The sequence below is a fragment of the Propithecus coquereli genome, unplaced genomic scaffold (assembly GCF_000956105.1).
Source record: "Propithecus coquereli isolate 6110/MARCELLA unplaced genomic scaffold, Pcoq_1.0 Scaffold7, whole genome shotgun sequence".
Taxonomy (NCBI): domain Eukaryota; kingdom Metazoa; phylum Chordata; class Mammalia; order Primates; family Indriidae; genus Propithecus; species Propithecus coquereli.
In genome coordinates this window covers 16,423,486-16,440,030 of record NW_012153062.1, presented here as the reverse complement: position 1 = coordinate 16,440,030, position 16,545 = coordinate 16,423,486, and the positions used below count along the sequence as shown (strand labels likewise).

At 32.1% G+C, this 16,545-nt stretch overlaps 1 protein-coding gene across 7 annotated transcripts in view; it reads left to right on the top strand.

The window, feature by feature from the left end:
- ADGRL2 (adhesion G protein-coupled receptor L2) overlaps window positions 1–16,545 on the top strand; it is a 193,059-nt gene that overhangs the window by 126,517 nt on the left and 49,997 nt on the right. For all 7 annotated transcript variants that reach the window (XM_012661141.1, XM_012661143.1, XM_012661142.1 and 4 more), the window contains exon 4: window positions 13,486–13,595. In XM_012661141.1, the coding sequence (XP_012516595.1) occupies window positions 13,486–13,595 (110 nt within the window). The remainder of the gene's footprint in view (window positions 1–13,485; window positions 13,596–16,545) is intronic.

The following is a 16,545-nucleotide window of genomic DNA, read 5'->3' as shown; positions in this document are numbered from 1 at the left end:
GTATTTGCTACTACTACATACTTGCTAATAACATTTTTAAATTAGGGTGGAGGGATCCTCTATTAGGACAGAATATTTGTATGAAAATTCCTGGGGAGTTGGGATATAATTCGAGTATGAGGGTAGAATCTCAATAAATAGATGGTAAGGTGAATTCTTTCTGGGTTGGAAAGAATGACGTAAGGAAACACAGATCATGGTTTTTGTGGGGTACAGAGTTGAAATTACATAGTTAATAGAAAAGGATTCATGGCTTTCAGATTAATTACATAGCACTTTGTTTTCAGAATAAGAGCTTTCACTTTGTTGAACCTTTGGAGAAACATTAACTCTATATATTTACCTTGCCCTCCAACATTCATCTATTAATTCAGTTCATATTATTCAAAGTTGCTCATTCATATTTCTCAACTCCTTCTATACAAGATATTCCTATGAATTTGTTTATAAAGTATGTCATATTTTACTACCAAAATATTTTAGAAATTGCATGAGGAAAATAAATTACTTTAAAATAAAAATAATAAGAAGAAAAGTTTATTTAGCTGGAAAATACATTCGATGAAGAAACATAGTACGTGAAAATTGGGGAAGATCTGGAATTCAGTTTGGGTAATGTATAGTAGTGCTTTCTTGCCTCTTGATAAAATAAACACAGAATGTAGTTAATTAAAAATGGGAAACTTTTCCTTAGTTGATTAAATACTTTGACAAAGAATTATAATTTAAAAATTTTTTTTTTATTTCAGCATATTACGGGGGTACATATGTTTAGGTTACATATATTGCCTTTGCCCCACCCGAGTCAGAGCTTCAAGTGTGTACATATACCAGATGGTGCGCAGCACACCCATTAGGTGTGAATATATCCATCTCTTCCTCCTCCCTTCCACCTGCCTGACACTCGATGAATGTTACTAGTATATGTGCACTTAAGTATCAGTTAATACCAATTTGATGGTGAGTACATGTGGTGCTTGTTTTCCATTCTTGTGATCCTTCATTTAGTAAAATAGGCCCCAGTTGTATCCAGGATAATACAAGAGGTGCTAGATCACCATTGTTTTTGTAGCTGAGCAGTACTCCATGGCATACATATACCACATGTTATTAATCCACTCATGTATTGATGGGTACTTGGGTTGTTCCCACTTCTTTGCAATTGTGAATTGTGCTGCTATAAACATTCTAATGCAGATGTCTTTTTTATAGAATGTCTTTTTTTCCTTTGGGTAGATGCCCCCCAATAATAGGATTGCTGGATCCAATGGTAGTTCTACTTGTAGCTCTTTGACGTGTCTCCATATTACTTTCCACAGAGGTTGTACTAGTTTGCAGTCCCACCAGCAGTGTATGAGTATTTCTATCTCTCTGCATCCATGCCAACATTCGTTGTTTTGGGACTTTTTGATAAAGACCCTTCTCACTGGAGTTAAGTGATATCTCATTGTGGTTTTGATTTGCATTTCCCCGATGATTAGAGATGTTGAGCATTTTTTCATATGTTTGTTGGCCGTTAGTCTGTCTTCTTTTGAAAAGTTTCTGTTCATGTCCTTTGCCCACTTTTTAATTATTGTTGTTTGATTTTTGATGGTTGTTTGATTTTTTTCTTGCTGATTTTCCGTAATTCTTTATAGATTCTAGTTAATAAATCCTTTATCGGATGTGTTGCATGGGAATATTTTCTCCCATTCTGTAGGTTGTCTGTTTGCTCCTGTGATAGTTTCCTTGGCTGTGCAGAAGCTTTTTAATTTGATCAGGTCCCATTTATTTATTTTTGTTGTTGCTGCGATTGCCTTTGAGGTCTTCTTCATAAATTCTTTGCTTAGGCTAATGCCTATAAAGAGTTTTTCCAACATCTTCATCTAGAATTCTTATAGTTTCATGTCTTAGTTTTAAGTCTGTTATCCACTGTGAGTTGATTTTGGTGAGAGGTGTGGATCCTATTTCAGTGTTCTATTTGTGGCTGTCCAATTTTTCCAGCACCATTTATTAAATAAGGATTCTTTTCCCCAGTGTATATTTTTATCTGCTTTGTCAAAGATTAGATGGCTATATGAGGATGGTTTTATATCTGGGTTCCCAGTTCTGTTCCATTGGTCTATGTCTCTGTTCTTATGCCAGTGCCATGCTGTTTTAATTACTACAGCCTTGTAGTATAGCTTGAAGTCTGGTAAATTGATGCCTCCCAATTTGTTCTTTTTGCTTAAGATTGCTTTTGCTATATAGCGTCTTCTCTGGTTCCATACGAAGCATAGAATTATTTTTTCTGAATCTGTCAAAAATGATGTTCGTATTTTAATAGGGATTGCATTGAATTTGTAGATCACTTTGGATAGTATAGACATTTTAACAATGTTGATTCTGCTGACCCATGAGCATGCTATGGTTTTCCACCTATTTTTGTCCTCTGCTATTTCCTTCCTCAGTGTTTTGTAGTTTTCCCTGTAGAAGTCTTTTGTCTACTTAGTTAAATATATTCCTAGGTATTTTATTTTCTTTGTTACTGTTGTGAAGGGTATTGAGTCTTTGATTTGGTTCTCAAACCAAATTGACTGTTGTTGGCCTGTAAGAATGCTACTGATTTCCGTACATTGATTTTGTAACCTGAGACTTTGCTGAATTTGTTTATCAATTCCAATAGTCTCATGGCAGAATCTTTGGGGTTTTCTAGATATAAGATCATATTGTCAGCAAAGAGCGATAGTTTGACCTCTTCTGCCCCCATTTGGGTGCCCTTGATTTCCTTCTCTTGTCTGATTGCTCTGGCTAGGACTTCCAGCAGTATGTTGAATAAAAGCGGTGATAGAGGGCAACCTTGTGTGGTTCCAGTTCTAAGTGGGAATGCTTTCAATTTTTCCCCATTCAGTATAGTTTTGAATAAATGCAAGTATTTTTTAAAAAGCCACACTTCCAAAAGTCTTAGGATTTTATTTCTGTACCTTAAGTTTAATTTATATAGTAATTCTGTCAACATTTGTTGCCATACTGTCATCAAATTGAGGTCTGTAAAAGCAGAAATCATATTGCTATCAACTACACTAGAAATTTTTTGTTTATATTCAAGATTTATAATACTGATGAAATGACATAGCATCAAACATTTTGGGAGTCAGAAAAAAAATATTTATTACTTAATTTTCCTCTTTATCAAAATCATATCCAAACCAAGGAAGGGAACTTTAAGGTGAATTTAAAATAGCAACAACACAAATCTAGTTTTTCTCAATTTTTCCCTCTAAAACTCTGTTTAGTTGCAGGTTCTTTTGCATTGTTTCAAACTCTAATCCTCTGAACGGGTAATTAATGGACCAGAAAAGCCATTTGTGGAAAAGAAGAGCCATAAGGGTGAAAATATTTCTTCACTGAATGATCCTTAAGAAGTAAATAATTACAAAAGGAAAAGATTTGGGATGACCAATCTAAATCTGAACATAATTAGAAGAAATAGAATATGAAAATCAAAATGCTTGGCATGTACAACAATCTCATATCATAACAAGACTAATTAAATATTTAGAAACCAAAACCCCCTCACAATTTGAAGAAAAATAACCCACAACAAAAGGGTCTGTAACTTTGCAGATAATTAGCAAGGGTTATAGGAAGGAAAAACATCACAGATTGGCTCCACTGCTCTGCAAGGTCATGTCTTATTATGCTGTGTCTTTTATATAGTCTGGTAACAAGTTTCTTGCTAATTTAATCTAACTAGGGCATCCCATAGTGATTTCCCATTTCCCTTGTTAAAAATGTGATAGTTTCTGCAAATGCAAACTGCAGTAAGTTAACGTTTTTATAAATAATTGCACTTAATTGATACAGGTAGTATTATTTTTTTGAATTATTAAAAAGTAGAAGCCTCGAAAATTTGGACACAGAAGCAATATTTTTAAGTATTTCAAAATGTTACGGTTTTTATCCCCACTTATATTATCTTATTCCTTTCATTAAATAGTTAGACCTGATGACCCTGTGAATGAAACTTAGTCTCAGTGGCATGCTTTGTAAATAAATACTTCTTATTTTGCTAATAAAAGCAAGCACATTTATGTTGAATGTGCATTTCTGCAAACAAGAGATTTTGTACTGGATTAATAAGGCTCTGAGTGAGTCAAGCCTAATTTGCATTAAACTGACCCCAAGGTCCAGTAAAAACTGTGAGGAATTTCAAAGGTTTCTAAAACATAGAAAGTTGTTTTTAGCAAATCAGCATTGCCATTTCAAAATGCTTATGTTAGTAATTAATGTGGAATTTTTGAAAAAAATTTTGGAGTTTCTAAGATGCAAATTAACTATAAATATTAAAGTGTACATACTTTGTAGTTATAATTCCTAGCACAATATTTTACTCAGATACAAAATGATTATGGGGGGTATCACTTATGTTATTCCTGTTTTCGGCACTTGAAAAATAAAATAATAGCCTTCTAGAATTGAGTTTACGTGAGATTTTACTGTCAAGCTTTTGTTGACTTGCCATAGATTACCTGATAATTTACTTCTTTGGCTTGGGGCTTTCTATTTTTCTTATACACTATAATCTTTTTCAGGCATTAATAGATTTATGTTCGTATACAAAGATAATTTGTGGTTTTGCATATGGTTATCATTTTGGTGATAAATTGAATTTTCCTATAATTTTTTATAAATGAAACTTAAGACTTAATCACAGTTGTAATTTTTTTAAAAAATCGAGATTACATTGTAAACTTTTAAAAATGTCAATATATAGGAAATTGAATGGAATAGAAATTATATATATTTTTTCAAATTGTATATCTGTGCATATACCAATATTCATGCATATTTTGTTAGAGATTCTAGAATTAACTTTATTTCAGTAATGATTTGAAAATACTTTAAATAACACAATATTCTATAATGCAAAAAGTATAATATCCTAAAATGCCTAGAGAATTAAATTCTATGTGATGGTTAGAAATCTAGACTACACAAATTATTAAATAAATTATGAGAAATAGTTACATGACAAATGGGAACATTGTTATAGAACACCTTTTTTGCCATATTAATTACACACCATTTAGCTTCCTAATGTTATGTTTACTTTGCAATTAGTTAAGTTCACAAATCATCATTAATAAATATTTAAAGAAAGCAGGACCGACTTAGCTCTACAGAATAAAAGTTCAGATGATAAAAGAGCATTTTATTATAAAATTTGAAAAAAATCAAAGGTTTAATTTAACATTCAACTCAGTTTCCCTCTTGCATCTGTGAGAATGATTGTAACCTTGTATCTTGAAGCATAACTTCTTTGTATCCCCTCTCGGTTCACTTGATTACTTTGCTTGAGCAAATCTATTTGCATTGGAGCTCACCTGTTCATGTGCTAAGGTCATCTGGTGTGTGTGTAAAAATTGTTCTAAATTGGGACTAAAAAAGACAAGCATTCTAGTGGCTGGAGTACTGTAGGTCATTTGGAATTTGTTAGTGAATGGAGAAGTGAATGAAGCTAAAGAGTACTTTTTTTTCCCCCTCCTGTTAAATAGGTAATCTATTTCTTAAGTGTTTATTATTAGCATTCATGAAACAAAACTATATTCAAATTGACAGAATTCTCTGAGAATCAGGTACAGCTGATTGAAGCAGAATGAGAAGTCTTTGGATGTCTGTTGTTTTTCTATTAACCATGTTTATTTACAAACAGAAATAGCCATGCCAACCATTCATCATTATTTCATTTATGAAACACTGAATTCTTATCATGTGCCAGGCATATAATCACTTCTAATAAGTATTTATAAGTTGGCAGCTTCTCTTTCTTTTCGCTTTAGTTTTTCCTCTAACTTTGTGGTAAGGTTTCTATATTGCTTTAAACTTGTGTACTTCAACGGGATATAATTTACTTATCAACATATAATTTATTTTTATTTAATAATTGAGACTCAAGAATGAATATAAGTCCTATTGCATTAATTAGCAAATGGATTCATATTGTAATAATTCAACTGTAGCTGTTGTGTTCATTTAGAATATATAATTCACCTGTGGATGTGGTTTAAACTCTCCAGAATACTCTTGAATGTTCTGTTTATACCTGGCACTTTGAAAAGGAGTATTTTTACATGATACCCTGGTACTATGAAAGCATTTATTTCCTCTCCAGAAAGTGAGCATTTTTAACTGAGACAGAAAGTAACTCAGAGGGAAGAAGAAACAGACCTATCATTGCTAGTATTTTGTAACTGAAGTTTAAAATCTAACAGATGCCAGTAAGAGATAGAAATTGTTGAAGCAATCTTTATTGAACATTGAACATACAGACCTAATAAAAAATTGGACTAATTCTTTAATTAATAATTGCATGATTTCAAATTTAAGCGAACTTGAATTTTTAGTTTCTGTATGATATACTGAGGTTTTCGATTGAATGCTGGAGTATTTGTTCAAGTTGGTAGATTTTGCATTTTTAATCTTCCTTAGAACTGTGGTGAATAATGGCCCCTGGCAGGAGATAATGAAATTTTCTTAATTTATATTTTCAAGTAGAAGCTTCAATTGAAAATGGCATCCTATGGCCTGGGGACATAGCTCTAGTGCACGTTTCATGGGAGCTGCAATAATAATGCGGTGCCATCGGTGACTGGGAATGATGGGACAGTGAAGAAGTAATTTAAGGAAGAAAAGAAAATGCACCAAAGCTTTATTGTAGCATATCTAATGATCTGCTGAAGATTCCCAATGGTTTTTGGAGCATGACTGGAGAAACTAATGTTATCTTGCCAAAACAGAAGCCCCTGCTTAATCAGCAGAACAAGACTATTGATTAAAACACCTCTCACAATAGATTACACATGGAATCTCATTTCCATACTTTGCACTTGGTAAAGTGTAATAATGAGCATAAGATAATCAAAAGAAGAGTAAAAGCAATTTGTCGGGCCTTGTACAATTCAAGATTAGAGTTGGAATGGAAACAAATTTGCATGAATAGTTCAGCCTGTTTTTAAAGGTGTACACAGGAAAGAATATGCATGGTGTAGGGTCTAGTCTGCAAGAGTATAAGATGTTCCGCTCCTTTAAAGGTTTGCAAATCTGTGTCCATCTTATACAAGGGACATTGTTTTTATTAATATTTTTCGTAGTGGTGATGTTTTGGTTGAGGTTTGTTATCCAGGCATTGTGCAGAGTTGCCTGCATTATCCCATTTAACCTGAACAAACTTCTAAAGAAAGTATTACGTTTTACAGATGAGAAAGCTAAGGTTGAAAGGTTTAATACATTGCTTATAGACTCACAGTTAAGTAAGCTGCTGAACTGGATTTAAACCCCATTTCTTTTTGATTCTAAAGCCTCTGCTTTTAATCAGTAGTCTCTTCCCAAATAGCAAATGAGTTGCTTCTGAACAGAGATAAACAAAATGCTGTATTGTTTTTGATACAATTTATTCTCCGAGTGTAATAAGTAACCTGTGCTTCGTGCCTTCATTTACTTACAGTTTTAAAAGATTAAGAAAAAGGAACATATTAATCTTTGTTTGCATTAATATTTCATTAGTAATGAGGCACTATGTCTCAAAAATAAAAAGATAATGTTTCTTTAAAATACTGCTGTTAATCTGTGCATGACATTTCCTAAGTAATTTCCATATACTAGTATGTAAATTAATGACAATGTATTTTTATAAAATGCCTTTTCATCAGTTACACATTTTTCTTGGAACATTTATCTTAATTTCAAAAAATACTGTGGTTACCCTTAAAGTTAATATCGAGACCTGAGAACATTGATTACATCTGGAAGATAACATATACTGTTTGCAATAGTTTTGACATCTTGCTATCTGCAAATTGTGATGGCTAAGAGATAACATTAGATATTTTTTAAAGTATTTTTTGAAATTTCTTCTCTTACTTATTGTGTAAACCTGGGCAATATCACTGACTTTAAATATTTACTCTAATTTTTGCCCATCAGTGAATATGTTGGTATTTTCTTGTGCATAGGAAGTAAATTAATAAACTACTATCTCCAAAATTATTTGTTTTTTTTTTTCTTCAGCTTTTAGAAATAAACATTTGTCTTCATTCCTGAATTGAATTTTTTTCCCCCATTTAGGGTAGAAAGACTACAGGAATGAGTTTTTAAATAATGTTTAAAATTCAATGTTGTGCCCCATTTAAACCAGTTTATGGCCTATAAAGCAGAATTTAGGATTTTCTTTGTTGTGGTTGATGAGTTTTAGGAATAAGATATAAGTTTTATGAATATTATTGTGAGAAATCATACTTTTATTCTGGTATTTGAACTTGATAATGTTAGAAAGCATTTATTATTAGATCGATTTTAGTTACTTGGAATTCTCAGGTTGAGTGTTATACTCTATGTATACTTTAGAATAGTAAGAAAAGTTTTTAATATGGTAGTTAGAAAGTTACAGCCAGAAATTACATATAGGTGACATTTTTGATATTGTCTTTAACCCAGTGATGTGAAATAATGATTAAACTTTTCATGCCAAATTTGAAAATTTTCAAAATGTAGTTAGAAGAATATGAAAAATGATTAAATGTTTAGAATTTGGGACTGAGTACTTATGTACTTTTATATTTATTTTTTAGTTAGCATCAAATCATCAGTTAATACCCCAGACATTGCTTAGACATTATTTGCAGGGCCTACTTAGGCCCATGAGTTCTCTCTTAAAGCATTTATTGCCTTCCTAGAGTTGAGCCACTCTATTAAAATTTATTGAATAAATAAATCGAAGATTGACTATAGAAAATTTTGGAGTGATTACAATGAATCATATTTTTCTGTTATTTTAATGACATCCTGCTATGAAACATAGTATATTTTTGCAGATTCTCAAAAATTTTATTTCCAGTTTATTGTTAGAAATTTTCATTTGCTAGGAAGTTTTTAGGAAAACATTATACTTGCCCTCTTACCTGTTAAAAAATGGGCTCATAATGTACTCAGTATACTTCCATGTCAGGAATTGATATATAACTAGCAGCTTGTTCAAAATTAAAGCAACTAAACCCCTTGATTCCTATACTTAAAATTAGCAAGAAGACATATTAACATAAGTCATACTCATCACTTATTTTCTGTTTCACTTGTATTTTATTAAGTTTTATAGAGTAAAAGCATGCATTGCCATACATATTTATTCTTTACTAAAGTAGCTCAACCTGTCTCATTTTCACCCTGTGGTTCTCGAATAAGAATCAACTGCAGAGGTTAAAACTAGGATGGCTGAGTATCTGACCCCAGAGTTTCTGAATCTGCTGGTTTTGAGTGGGGCCTGATAATTTGCATTTCTAACAAGTTTCCAGTTGATTCTGGTGGCATTGTTTTGAGGACCACATTTTGGAAACCACCACTTTAACTATCTTAACTCATCTGTGCATCTTTATAAATATAAAATAAGTTATTTGAAAGTTGAAGTGTTCAAAATGTTTCTAGTATTTATTTATGATGAACAGTAATCATAATTCTTTAAAATCGTAATCAAATATCCACTTATTTAAAAAAGCCTATTTTTCTCTTCTGCCTTCTTAGTCACACTCAATTTTTATGCTTAACATGTAAGAAAAGTGCAGGTTATTAATGTAATAAATCCACTTGGCATTACCAAAATACACTGATAGTTTAATTGTTAACACACTGAGACTTTTATTGATAAAGCAATCTTTCCATGTGGGAGAAGAGAAAGAAGTCATGCCAGGAGCTATGCTCAGTACCAAGAATACAAACTATTGAACCAACATCTTTTTTTTCTTGGCTTAGCTATGCCTTTTCATTTTCATCAGAATTAAAACTTGGAAGCTAAGCCCTCCGTGTGAATTTACTTTGCTTCTGTGGCTAAGTAATTGCTTTCTCTTTCCTGATCTTTCTAAATGATAGCAATTTATAGTTTTACAATCTTACCAACAGCATATTGGTTCAGGAATTTTCACATTTTTTTTAGCATTAACAGCTCACATCGGATATTGCCTTCTCCCTTGTATCCATACACTCTATTTGGAAACTTAACTCCTTGCTTCCTTCATAAAGAATATATATAGAGTCAGTATTTTTATTTCCATAATTTGGTCCTCTAAAACCTTAGATTCATTTCTATGAATCAAGATACTGATATGCAAAGCTTTGATTTTATTACACTTTTTACAATTAGGTTCCTCTTCTTGATGACCATTTACTGTTTTAGTCCTTAATTTCCAGTTTTTCTCAAGATTAATTTCTTGTACTTCTGAGATATGTGTGTGTGTTTGTATATAAAATATATATGTTTATATCCACTATATATAAATTTTCCAAATGTAAAATGAACATTTTTAATACTTTGGGAGGCCATGAATTTAGGAATTTATATAATTTTATTTATAGGAACTTCATTAAGTCTCCTTACCTTCAATCGTGCTTAAGATTATAGTTGTAGAACAAACACTTCTTGCTATCTTAAAGCAAATGTTTTGTACAATGTGGTTATTTAAAGAAATAAAAATTATGTGGTTGATATAAAGTATCATAATTGCTTTTGGCAATAATTTGAACTTGTAATTGTGGTCAGATGACTAACGCAAAGTTGTTCAGAAAAAGAATAAATGTGGGCAATTATTTTTCATTTTATGGTTTTGGTCCTCTTTCAGACACAATGTAGTGGAGATGAGAATGCTTATCTCTTGTATATTACTTGCAAAACATACTTTGACATTGAGAAATATGAAAAAAAATTGCCAATCCTATATTAGTCATATTCATTCATCCAGTTACCTCTCGTGGAAAAAAATTGAGTAATCTTCAATGTATTATTTATTTTGGGGAAATGATATAAATTCTCAAATCCTTAGAGCTACTTCTTCCTTCACCTTGGTCAGAAATCCTTCATATTCTTGGTCCATTTCAGCTTCAAGTACAGTCCCCTTTCTCTCCCATATGTTCCTGGTGTGGTGTTGTGAGAGGAGCCTTCAGTGAGATGAGAAGAGTGATGAAGTATAGGAAAAGTTTACTCACAAATGCAATTGTTATTTTATGGGATTTCTATAATGAAAACATTTAAAAACCATTTGAAACATAACAAATGTTGGTTGAGTGGTTACGTTAATAAAATGTATAAAAAGGGAGTATATAAAAGGGTTATCTAACACATAGTTTATATTTCTTCTTTTCTGAGAAGTGTGAGAGTAAGATAAAGGGAAGCTCTCTGTAGGTCTCAAAAAATAACCAAGAAGGAAATAAAAGGACTTTAGTTTGCACTGGGGACCATGTTAGTGATTGAGAATTCCTGGGAGATCAAGAAATTTTTATAAAGCAGCGAAGTCTCTTGCTGCCAAATTAAAGAAAGAAGCAAAAGAAAACATCAGAATTACATTTTCCTTCTTTTTCTGTTCTTTCTTTTCTTTTCTTTTTATTTTTTTTAAATGAGACAAGGTCTCACTCTGTTGCCCAGGCTGGAGTACAGTGGCAATGTCATAGCTCACTGCAGCCTTGAACTCCGGGACTCCAGCCATCCTTCCTGCCCCCCCGAGTAGCTGGGACTGTAGGCGCATGCCACCGCACCCAGCTAATTTTTCTTGTTTTTTTGTAGAGACAAGGTCTCTCTATATTGCCCAGGCTGGTCTCGAACTCCTGGGGTCAAGTGGTGGGTCAGCCTCACTTGAGGCTCACTTTAGCATCAGCCTCCTAAAGTGCCGGGATTACAGGCATGAGCCACTGCTCCTGACCATGTTTATACATTAGTTGAAACATTAGTTATTGACAATTGAGAAATCTTAAACCCACCTCCTGTTTTAAATTTTAGGATATAAAATTAGTTCTGTGATTTATGTTAAAATAATTCATTTACACTAAATGATGAACCACTGGCAGATTTCTTCCAATGAGTGAACCAATTTAAGAGAAATACAGAAAAATGAGATGAAAACATGATATTGCAGGCAACTGTGACAATATACCATTTGCATATGTTCTTGTTCTTTGCATATGTTCTTGTTCATGTTCTTGAAAATTACATTATATAGTTATGTTTTTAAAAAATAAATGCCAAACTGTATTATAGAAAAATTGTAATAAAAGTTAACATTAGTTTAATGTTTATACAAGCAATATTGGTCATAATTTATTTAATATTTAAGACTCATTTGAAATTCATTATAGTATACTTAAAATTATAAAAATTTGCCTATTTAATCCTATAGAAGTTTTCAGTCTTTGCTGCTCTTCAGAGAAGGAACCAACCTGGTTTTGAGTTGAAACCAGACCAAGGAGTATGACTTAACACACACATACAGTGGAAGAAGAATCATTTCTTCTTCCACTGTCCCTTAGTTGTGCAAGGCAGGAACTGAGATGCTTTCTCAAAATTCTTACAGTGCAATTTTATGGTTCAGCTACTTTATGCACTATAGAATATCTAGTATTACAACTGTTAAATAAATTTTTTATAATGTTCTTTTTCTGCTTGCTTTGCCTTCTTAATGTATATGCTATCAGAAAACATAAAAACCCTGAAAACATTCCATTTCATTGGGTTGTAATCAAATCATATTATAAAAGAAATAGTTCTTGCCTTTACAAAGCTTGTAGAAAGACCATTCGGACAAATTCGTAGAACTTAAGTATCATCTTGCCTAGAATGCTAACTTTTCTAATACTCTTGATGAATTAATGACAACATAAAAATAAGAAAACACTTCTGTATAATAATAAACTGGACATTCTAGGTGTCATGTTAGTGTGGCATTCTTTTTAATGTTATATTTCAGGGAGTATTAATTTAGACCTGAGGTACATAGTTATGTCATATTAATATAATAGCATATAAGCACATTGATCTTTGAAAATAGGGAAAGTAACAACAATGCTTGGACATTCAATATGTGCCAATCACTGTGCTAAATGCTTTAAATGCATTTTATTATTTATACAGACCATAGCATATTAAGGTGAGAACTACTATCTTTGTGTTAGGTATTCAATAGTGTAGAAAAGTACCTGTAATAAAAAACTTAACTGCAAACTGGATTTAGAAGATAAACTGAAAAAACTTGGCTCCCCATATGTTTTGATATGTTGTCAAAACTTATTGCTTAGCTATTTAGTTTATGATTCTATGTTTCTGTTGAATAATAATACCATTTTTTAAAAATTTGTAATTGTAATTCTTACGTATGGCATTAAGTATCCTGGTAATATTTTTTTTTTGGCCAACACATGTTGAATATGTCAAAAATTCCAATTAAAATATATAGTAGAATAATAAAGAACTGTCAGCTATTTTCTTTTTACTTTTAGTTAAAATTTAGCGTGACCCATGGTACAGAGACTACAACATAAAGAAAATAAAACTTTTATAACTATTTAATAATGTAGAACAACTTAGTATCACTTGAATTTTATTTCATGCTTCTAGTTGCTTGAAGAAAATAGGAATCTGTTCTATATTATATTTCTCAAGTAAAAATAAACAAATAAATTAGTTACACAAGTTTGATTTATTTTGTTTTCCAGGTGCAACAATCGAACACAGTGTATAGTAGTTACAGGGTCAGATGTATTTCCTGATCCATGTCCTGGAACATACAAATACCTTGAAGTCCAATATGAATGTGTCCCTTACAGTAAGTATGAAGTTTATATTTTTCATTTTCTCCAGCATTACTCGTTGATGCTGAAAGACTACACACGTGAAAGAGGCATATGTTTATGGCCTATAAAACCATTATGCATGCAGAGCACTAACAGACTTGGGCCTCCAATTAGCTTCATGAAGTGTGGAAGGAAGCCATAGTGTGTTGCTGGCCAAGTGTCTGTCTGTGTTCTTAAGTGTTTGGCTTTTAAGGCTAGTGTTTTTCCAGAAAACAAACTTGAATTAGCTATTCAATAGGGCCGATAGAAATCTGTACTTTTGCCCAATACCAGTTGCTGACAAATTGGTTTGGCTCACGGTTTTCTAAAGAAGGAATTGACTTCAGTTTTAATCGTGAGCTACTTGAATGGCTACCTGCTGTTGTTGTAACTTTAGTGCTTGGTAAAAGCTACCATTGCAGTAACTGAGGCAAGTGCTCCCCTTTTTGTTCCATAGTCCTTAAGGGAGAGTTTCTTTACACGACTCAAGGATGAAATCTTAACGCTAAATAAAACAGATAGATATAACAAAGTCTTACACATATTTCTATTTTTAATTTTGTAACATCATTTTTAAGATCCAAAGAGGGATATTTAAAATTCAATTGAAAATTTTATAGGTAGGATTTAGCTAATCTAATTTCATGTAGTTTTCTTCTGATCTCAGAATTCATACTTCAAAATTATATTCTATACTTTCAGTAGAAAAAACTTAACATTTTAGACAACTTGAAAATTGGAATGTATTACCTAATTTTTATACAGTAGTTTGATATACTGTTTGTTGTCTCTTTTACTTTTTAAATTGGGAAAAAATAGAAATATAATTTAGTCATGTTCACAGTCATTTGAATTATAAGTTTTCTATCAGCAATTTTACTAATTTGAGACAGTTTTTGTATTCTTCTCTCCAAAGAAATACTGGATTCACCAAATAATGAAATTGCTGTTTCCAGAATCTTGAAAACTAGGTCACTAGTTCTGACAGGTTCATATGTACAGACTATCATGATATCTAAGACCAAAGGCCAAATTCTGATAGATATGCTGTGTCCAATATGGTAGTAATATATTGTTACACATACTGAGAAGGCACTCTACTCTCCCTTTTCTCTGCCACAGTTTTGACAAATTGGCTTTTTGTGTTATCAGTTAAAGGCCAAACACAGATTATCTTTTCTTTTCATCCCTGCTCTGTGTTCCTGTGTTACTGTGAAATGGATGCTTTTCATATTTTCAGTATTTTTTTATACCATTTGTAGGATTGGAAGCCTACCGAATAAACTGATCTTTATACTATTTCTCCTGTGTGTAGTGTTGGTGGCTTACGTAGTCATTCTCCTGTGCCACTAGAGGAACATTGTATTCTTTTGACCTAACCAAAATTTTGTTCCGTAAAGTCACTTTCACTTGAATTTAGCGTGGTTTCTGTCCTCAAATTAGAGAAGGACTACAGCATCCATTCCCAAACAGTGGAATCAATCAGAGCTGCCAAGAATTGTGTCTTTCTGGAGCCAGTTCCTGTAACCTAGTCTATAGACCAAGAACAGTGTTAAGCAATATTATTTTCAGACTCTTAAGTTATTTCTTGCGCTGTTTAAGAAAGGAAAATGTGGATATCTTCTGGAACATCTAACTTTCAAAATTTTACTTTTTCAGTTCTCCAGAAGTATTGTACATTGTGCACTAAACTTGCAAATAGCTATACTCAGAGAAGTATTTGTTCTTCTTAGTTTTTGTCTTTTAAAACAAAAAACCTCAGTAATTAATTTGCTGTTACCTTTCTAGATGTTTGCACGAGGCAGAAATAAGTCTGTGGCATTTTTTTTTTTAACCACGCCTTGGTAGAGAATAGAAGTAATTATACTTCCTATATACCGTATAGTAGTGACACACTATAAATTGCACAATTTCAACTAATATTAAATTTTAATGCAAAAGGTCCTTTTAGTTATTCTGAGCTTACATAGAGCAGTGTATTTCCTTATCTCTTTCCCATCTTCCTCTCCTTTTCTTTCTTTATGCTTCTGTCCATTATATCCATTCCTTACAATTGCTTTTGTTTTAATCCTCTAGATTTCACTTTCTCCTTGTTTTAATAGTTCTTGTACTTTGTAACATTTGTATACCTCTTTTCCACTTTACTTAGTTAATAAAAATTGTCATCTTCAGATGATATTTATTATGTATTTTTTTTACCACTTGGCTTTAGGCCAATTTCTATCCTCAGCAAATCCTCCAGGAGCTTATGTATCCCAAACTCTTTCATCCTATTGTAGAACAATGTTAGAAGTTTTCCATGACTTCTGAAAGTTTTATAATAAATTTGCTCAACAGAAAACATTAGAAATGCTGTTATTTGGTTTACTTTAGTATGTTTATAAAGAGGCACATGCATTGTATATGACATTTGTACTTGCCTAGATAATGTCTGTGTCAAAAATGTATAGAGAGCCTCCTTTATCATGGACAGAGTGTTAGGAATGGCATTTATTTGTATTTGAAAGAAGTCATGAGGATCATGGAGGATAAAGGAAAGTAATCAGATTGGAATTTTGCATCCTACAGGCAGGATTTGCTTTTCATTTTTGTACCCCCATTTCAAATTATCATTGTATTGTAAAAATTATACTGTAATGTTAGGTGCAGGTTTTATTTGATGAAAAAAATAGCCATTACTATTGATTGAATCATTATTAATGAATAAACATGCAAGATTATTCAAAATAAAATAGTGTGTCACTTCAGATACAGAGTATGTAGGCTGTAGTTAGCCTGGGTCAATTTCTTGTCTTGCATATCCATGTAGTCCTCCACTGATGTTGGTGGGTCATGTACTTTTGTGTTTGGTCTATAGAAAAGTAAATGTATTATTATGAATTAATTCATATAGTCTCTTAAGACAAGTTGCAGTGTATATTTGGCATGTGATATGGAATGTTG